Raw genomic sequence first — 8538 nt, 5'->3', positions numbered from 1 at the left:
ACTTAGCACTATTTAAAGAAAACTGTTTTTGGAAATATTGAATTGACAGCAAGGTGATCTGAGTGTCTCCCGCCATAACGCTTTCTATGTGCAAAACGTGCTTCTGTTTGTATGTTTATTACAAACAAATGGTGTAATAATCATTAATTGTCAATTTCGTCATTAAATATTACACCAAATACAAAATAAATAGCACCATTAAATTTCTTGTAAAAAACTGGTTATTATGAAGTTATTTTAAAATTTGTAAGTTCAACTGTTTGGTTTCTTATAGCGAACAAAATAAACAAATAGTTTAGTTGTGCCTATTGAAAAAACATTATTTGGCATTAATTTGTGTTATCTTTTTCTATTCCATATTTCATTTGTAGGAAAATACCAACAAACAAACTCAAATAGAAAGAGCTATTCGTGAGAAACGATCAGTGGAACTAGAGTTAGAAGCTGTATATAAGGATGGTACAAGTAAAGGACCAGAAAACAACGTTCTGTTGAACAGTCTGACAGATAGATTAACAAAGGCAGAACGTTTACGAGATGAAGCTATTCTGAGGCTGGAATCTTTAGAAGCAGAATTAAAACGGATAAAGAAAAGGTATTTGTATGAAGATGTTTTGTCTATTTAATATTTTTCAAAACATATGCAGTTAAGTTCTGAACCATTAAAGCAAACAAGGAGCAATATTTAAGTGCTGTCTAATACAAGTAAGGCAACATTTTATGCTTATAATCAGCATGTTAGGTTTGTCTGAGTTTGTCAGATTCTTAGAGAACCTAATACCAAAATATTCCACAATGTTGATCTATTTTATCGGGTTTTCAGGCCAACATCATGAGAATTAAACTAATTAGTTCCTTGCATATTTAAATATAAACTTTTCTTTAATGTGAATCATAAATGTTCCTTAAACTGTCCTTGGTTTCCTGTTAATACTTTTAACTTTGATGTGCATATATCTGTTGGATTTAAATATGCCCACGTAAATTAAGGAATCCTGGGTTTTACATCATATCAAAGACTTTGACTACAAACTTTTAAACCATAATCAGCGAGTATTCAAACCACTCACATAATTGGAAAAAGCCATCTTTTGTTTCTTATAACTGAAAATTGTTGTCTTCTCCAACCTTAGAAATCAGCATACATGTATGGATTGTATGTAAACTTTCATCTCTCTTTTTATAATGAACAAAGTTGTACACTGAGGCAGTCTTAAACATCATATTTATCTGCTATTAGGTCAGCAATAGTGTTGGGCGGAAAATAAGAAAAAGTATCAGAGTTAATTTTGTTAATGCATTATAGTGAAATAAATACACTTAATCATTATTTGTATATATTTTTCACAGTCATCAACAACAGATTACACATTATAAAAATGAGAACAATTGTTTCAAAGAGTGGCTAAAAAAGAAACAGTCTGACTTCGATAGTGTATCCACAGAAAAAATTCATCTTGCCAATTCCTTAGAGAAACTTCGCCATAACTGCCAATCTCTTGAAGAAGAAACAAAGTTGTTAAAGAAGAAATATGAAAAAGAGGTTTGAATTTTTTGCTGTAAATAGACATGTTTCTTAAAACATTGGTTATCTTGTAATTCCACAAAATATATATTTCAAAGATTGTTAGGATAGAAGACTGTATCTAATTATTAAGTTTATAATTTTAACATATTGCTGTATTTTATGAATATTCAAATTGGAGTCTACTGATTTAACTAGTGAAGAATCATATATATATATATATATATTTCATATATTTTAGTTTTAAATTTTTTTCTCTGACAAAAGTGTTTTATAAATATGTCTTTCACATAGGTTTTTTTGTTAAATCAAGAAGACAACCCATTTTAACATTCTGTAAATGAGAATAGTTAAACGTGTTTAATCCCAAGTATTTTATTCATCTTATTCTAAAACTTTGATTGTGTTTGAAAGTTTCAACACAGAAAGGTCTTGAGACTGCCTTACAAAACATTTGATTATTTTGGTTTTGTTTATATTTTATTCTGACATTTTTTAACAATTGTAATATACTTTGACCTAATATAGAATGAACCACCTTAATTAATTAAACTAAATAGATGAAATCGAGCATTTCTTTTTCATATCAGGTGAGTAATTTTGGAAAATAAAACTTTTCTTCAAGATTGAAGAATTTCATTTATTTTTAAAATACTACAGTTTAATGCTTTTGTAAATATTTATTAAAAAGTCTGAGGTTGAGTATGTTATATTGAAACAGTTTTGGAGTTTTGCTATGTCATTACAACTCCTATTGCCACATGCTCTAACTGATAACCATGCATCTTGACAATAGCCATGCAACACAGTTTCCATTGGAAAAGGCTATATTGTTAAAAGCACACCACTCTTCCATGCATCTTTTTTATAATCCATTTAGTGTTGAGGACAATGATTTCCCAGTAACCATTTCAACAGTCTAATTGCACAGACATGTATACACTCTGCATCTGGTGACTGTACCATTATTGTTTCGTATGGAATAGCATGAACACCTGTTATTTCATTCTCCAGCTTCTTGAGATATGTGACAGTTGAACTTACAGAATCCAACTTGTCTTCCAGATGGGTATCCCTCTTGATCATAATAAATATACTTAGTATTCCAAAAATTGTTTAATTTCAAAGTCTAAGTTCAAGGGAGGTCCAGTTCAGTCTACACTTTGATCAATGTGAGTTATTGGATTATACTAGTTTCGGAGAATTCCACTCCTCATAAGTAACCCTGAACACAAGTTAACCAAAGAGAGAGATATATCTGCTATTGTGCAGCTATATAATGCGAAGAACTGAAGAAAAATTGTTTAATTTGTATGGATTTTTTTAAAAGCTACTTGTTTTTTGATACAGAATCTAATTTAACATGTTTTGATAACTTGCTTTAGAATTTGTTTTGTCAGTGTGACAAAAACTTTAGAGGTTTATTTTGTTGTAACATGACTTAAAATTTTCAGGTGACTGTCCATAGAACACAGTTAGAGAAAGTTGAACAGAAATATCAGCTAAACTCAAAGGTAAAAGAGGAATCTCATCAAGCTTCTATTACTGAACTTGTTACTCTGCTAGATGCACAGCAGAAGTTGAGCAAGAAGTAAGTAACGAAGTTCCATCTATATATGTATATCAGTTTTTGAGTTATAGTTTTATATGATCAGCAGAATTTTAACAATAAGCAATTCATATAATAATAGCTACTTCCTAGTCACATATTTTGTTACATTACCTTTTGTATGATTGTTAAATTTAACACTGACATTGCCAGCCAGAAGTACTGTTTCTCATTGGTGTTTTTTTTTTTTTCAAACCATTTCAGGCATTTTGTTTTTAGCCAATTAAAATAGACCACCATATTCAGCCTGCCAAGAAAATGTGATTCGCATCACTGTTGAAATTTTAGGCAACCTGAGTATTTAGCAATCAACAAAAAATCTCATGCATGTTTAGTATAGGATGTGAAAAAAATTGTAAAGTTAGAAAATGCTCAATCTGTTCAAAATGTCCTCATTGTCAATGTTTTTGTGATGGTTTAACACCTGAAAATTAAATTACAATGAAAATGGGAGGGGGAAACAACCATCCAGCAAACAAAAAATGCAATTTGCAATTGGATCATTGAATCAACCTTCGACAAGAACAAATGACCTAATCTCCCATAACAACAATCCATGATGAAGATGATAACAATAATGGTGTTTCATCTGAGTCAACTCCAAATCAACTGGATAATGATACTAGCATTTTTGATGAAGCATATACTGATGTGCCATCTGGTCCCCAAAGAAAAAGATGTAAAACTAGCAAGAGAAATCATCTACCATGTAATCTTATATCTGTGAGAGACTTTTTTTGATTTGAATGACGATTGCATTTCAAATTCAATAGCAATTCCTGTGAAAGGAATTTGACTTGTTACCTTTTTGTGTGTTACTATTACACACTCTTTGTCAAATTTTGGTACCAAATGATCCCGAGGGTCTGCTGCTTGCAGTGGTTACGCATGTAAACACGAATGAAATGGAATCAGTAAAGGCTCACAACAAATTAGTGTCATCCATTGTGAAAGCACAAGCAGCATTACCTAAAAAACGTTTGCAACAAAAAGTTATGATTGCACCTCTTTGTTATGGCATGCTACAAGGATGCTGCAAAGCATATGTTAGGTATTGGAATCAAAATGGTGAGATCTGCTCGACAACATTTTCAGTGTCTTCTCTGTGGAATGGAACTAACTATTCCAACTCGCTGTGTTGCACGATTTAATGAAGATGTCACAAAATCGGTCATTGAATTCATTTTATCGCCAAAAAATGCTAAGGTTTTATCATGGGGCAGTAAAAAAATTGTACTTCATGGGGCTAAGTGCTATTTTCCCAAGTTCACTCGAAAACTATATCCAAATATATTTAAAGAGGTTACATTACTGATAATGCTGAATGAATATGTAGAATTTGATACACAGCATTTATGAAAGTATTAAGATGTTTGACAATATTTGATATGAAAGGTCAGAAGGCTGTGGATTACTCATTGTGTATTCTTCTATATGTCAACCTTGAATTAATACATAAAATATGTGATACCGTTGATGATATTCCAAGCCACACAAGTTGCATGAAGGATGTTCATAGATCTTAAAATTTTATAAAGTATGAATACGATCAGCATATTGCTTTTGGCTGTGCTCCAAATCATGATGTGGCATATTCATTGGGTTACTGAAGCCACTTGCTAAGGTATGGTCCATGCAATAGATGCCAACTCCCATTCCATGTCATGAAATGATTCCGACAAAAGCTAAATCATGTCCATTATGAATTACTGAAAGATTGTGAATACAGAATCAGGTTTGTATATGGGGCATCGAATTTGAGTTATTAATAAGAGAGATCACATTCAGCATGAGAATTTGGCTGGTGATGGACTATAAAATGAAGTATGATCTGGTATACTTTCTTGAGAAAACATTTGAACATTGTGGAAAGAAAGGATTGTCATGGCATGGTTCTATGGTATATACCATAAATCCAACAGGTAATCATGATGCTAAGTATTAAGTTAGTTATTATGATCACATTTCATCTGGTGATTCCAAACAAGATTGGATGGCTGTTTTGTAAATTTTTAAAGGTGTTTTTAAGCTTCTGAAGAGGGACTTTTCATATGTTTGGAAAATATTGTATGTCCAATCAGACAATGCAATATGTTACCAAAATGGGTATCTTTTATACAGAATGTACCTTGTAGTGAAAGCTTATTCAATTGAAATAAAATCTTGCATGCACACTGAGACTTAAAATGGCAAAGGTTCTATTGATGCCCACTTTGCAATGGTGATGAAACATGTTTTGGCATTTGTGAATATGGGTAACAATGTCATATCTCCCATTGAACTAGTTCATGCTTTATTAAGCAGTGGTGGTTTGCAAAATTCAGCTCCAATTCTGTTTATATTAAACAGAAAACACATTGAAGAACTCATGATGAAAGCTGAGAATTCATTTAAGTTCTTCAGGGCTATCAAATGAATCAATGAAGCTTTTTTTCTAGATTCCGAAATCCATATATGTGAGTACTCATCAATGAGTTATAAAATGATTGACATGAAAGATGCCAGTAATCCCAACTTTTTCATGGATACTGTTGCTGAATATGCAACTGGTGAACTGGTAAATGATTCAGATGTTAAAAATGGTGAAGATGATGATACAGTTGAACCTGATGATGAGAATTCCCAAGAACTTTTTGCCAGTGATGATGACATAAAGGACGACAGTGCTGAGAATGAATGTGAAGAAGATATTGGAATGGTTACTGGATGCATTTACATTCAAAACTTGAAGAACATAAGACACCAGGCTTGAAAAAAGCACAATCAGTTGAATCCCTCATTTGAAACATGAGTCCAGAAGACATTGAAATGGATAAAGTTGACAAAGAGTGCCAAAAAATTCTGCAATCAGTCTCATAGATACTTCAAAACAAAAACACTTCAAGACTTACATGTTTACCAATTCTCATTGGAAAGTAGAGATATCATTTCATTTGCAATGGGTTATGCACTTGAAATGATTGACAATAATTGCATTGAATTCATCAATACCAAAACTCGTCATTTCAATCCAGAGTCTTCAGAATTTGAAGATACTGAAACAGTTCTGTTATCTCAAGAAGAAAATTCTGTTTTGGTTCAGCAAATGGTTCATTCACCTGAAGATGAAGCTGGTCAATTGCAACATATACCACATGATCTTAGGCTTCAGGCTCAAGCAGATCATCAGACTCAAGTCAAGCAAAGTATCATCTTCGAACACATAGAGAATTTTTCAATTTATTTGGCAAAGCATCTACAATATGGTATATGTGCAGCTGTATATTTCCTGTTTCAAAGAAGACATGGTCAAAATGTTCAACAAGGGGAATGAAAAAAATGCAATAAAATGGGACCTGGAAGAATGCACAAAGAGTTAATAAAAAAAATATCCCAGACATTTGTATGTGATATCCTTGACTGCAAAACATAAGAAGCATGGAAGTCTTGTAACATCTCCAGAAGAGGAATTTCTCATTGATAAAGAGTATTGATAAAGTATAATAAAGATGTTAAATATATTGAACTGGAATGATAAAGAAAAATTTGGACAATTTTTATAAATAAATAATAAGTACTAAGAAAGATAAAGAAAAAATATAAAGAAATAATACCACACAAGAAAGTAAAAAACAGTTGTATGTCAGACTGGGAATTTAATTAATGGATTTATTCCATAAAGTTGAATGGTATTTAAAGTGGCAATCCAAATAGGCTTCTTTTATTCCTCTATAAGTTTCAATACTTATGAGAATCACATCATTAATAGGATGAGTGGGTTGGTTGAAATGTTGGGCAACAAGGAGATTCTTTTCAGTGTTACTATGAGATTTATTGTTGTTGAAACACACTCTAAGTTATTTGAGTCTATCCTACATACTGGTGATTAAATTTTTACACTGTAGGAGGTAAATTATCTTGTATGTTGTTCAAAAATAATTTCTTTATATATACTAACCAAAAACACTTAAATTACCCAATGAAATTCTTATGAAGCATACTTAGCAGTGTATTAAATATGAGAATTGAGTTTTTTTTTAGACTTTTACTGTTTTCTTGGTTTCAAAATGAGATTTTGGGCTCCATACTGAGTCCTTCATCACTGAACTTTCAAGAAAACATTTTGTTACAGGTTATATTTGTCTATAAGCACTAACATGAATTTTGGTGACCAACCTACTTAGGTATATTTTTGAATGAAATTAGTTATAATGTTTTACTGGAGAAATTTCTTCAAGAAAAATTATTTAAGTTATGAATGTATTTACACATACATTTCTTAGAGTTTTAGAGCTCTGTTGCACAAATTAAGTAATGAACCTAGTTTTTGTCATTGAACAAAATTACAGCTGAATTGTTGTGACACCTTCTGTTGCTTTAGTATAAGTTTATCTAAATTAGAGGTATTTTAATATTGTCATTCTTAAAATACTTTTTTTGCATTAGATGGAAACAGGAAGTTCAAGAACTTACCAAGAAATTTGTATCTCAGGTGGAATGTTTTGACAAAGATATATCTCATTTGAAAGAGAACAATGAAAGATTACAAGCATTGCTGAATGATCATCATAAGAAAAATTTACTGGTTAGTATTTCTTCACATTTTAATTTTAATGACCTCAAAAAATGAGGCTGTAATTAATTTTGTATGTTGCACTTCAATAATTTCTTTCAGTTTTACTAATAACAAAAGAATTTGTCAGAAGGATTCAAGATTTACAAAGACAGACATTGCATCTTATTTCGTATGGTAAATGTTGCACAAAATTTATTGTCTAAACCTTCAGAATTATGAATGTATTTTAAAGCCAATATGAAAATGTTAGAAATTAAAGTCACATATGTGATCACATTACTTAGGTGGTTTCTTTTCTTAATCTTTGTCAAAAATGAGGATGATACTGTTTAAAATATTAATTAATGCAAATATTAAACATATTTTTTATAGGCTACAGAAGTTTTTGTAATGTATCAAGCTAAAGAGTATTTATTGCTCAGAACTTCTTTAGTTGAATATGAAAGTTAATTGTATCTGTTTGTCTATATTGTCATGATTGACAATTAGTGCATAGAGTTAAAGTGTATTCTTATTCCAAAACATACATACCTCCATTGACACTAATAGCTACTTCTTGATCTTTATCTTTGCCATCCAACTTTGTATTCATTTGCTCTAGTCTTTATATTCCCTACTCGACTGCCCTCGGCAATATCTAATTTTCAAAACCTTACGCTGGCCCTCACATGCCCTCTATGCAGGTATTGTGTATAAGCATTGTATGCCGAGAATAAAATCACTTTTTCAATGACGAGGAACCCACTTTGAGACTAATAATGATTGAATGGGTAATGAAGAAGAACTTTAATATAAGTTTAACATAACAGCAAATGTACAATGTTTCAACAAGGTTTTGTCACCATCAGG

At 31.3% G+C, this 8538-nt stretch overlaps 1 protein-coding gene across 1 annotated transcript in view; it reads left to right on the top strand.

The window, feature by feature from the left end:
• LOC106474856 (sodium channel and clathrin linker 1-like) overlaps positions 1-8538 on the top strand; it is a 72985-nt gene that overhangs the window by 57497 nt on the left and 6950 nt on the right. Inside the window, exons 12-15 of the mRNA XM_022380383.1 lie at positions 372-595; positions 1351-1543; positions 2980-3116; positions 7560-7698. Of these exons, the coding sequence (XP_022236091.1) occupies positions 372-595; positions 1351-1543; positions 2980-3116; positions 7560-7698 (693 nt within the window). The remainder of the gene's footprint in view (positions 1-371; positions 596-1350; positions 1544-2979; positions 3117-7559; positions 7699-8538) is intronic.

This window comes from Limulus polyphemus, unplaced genomic scaffold, assembly GCF_000517525.1.
Source record: "Limulus polyphemus unplaced genomic scaffold, Limulus_polyphemus-2.1.2 Scaffold6, whole genome shotgun sequence".
NCBI classification, from domain to species: domain Eukaryota; kingdom Metazoa; phylum Arthropoda; class Merostomata; order Xiphosura; family Limulidae; genus Limulus; species Limulus polyphemus.
This window is presented reverse-complemented; position numbering and strand designations above follow the sequence as displayed.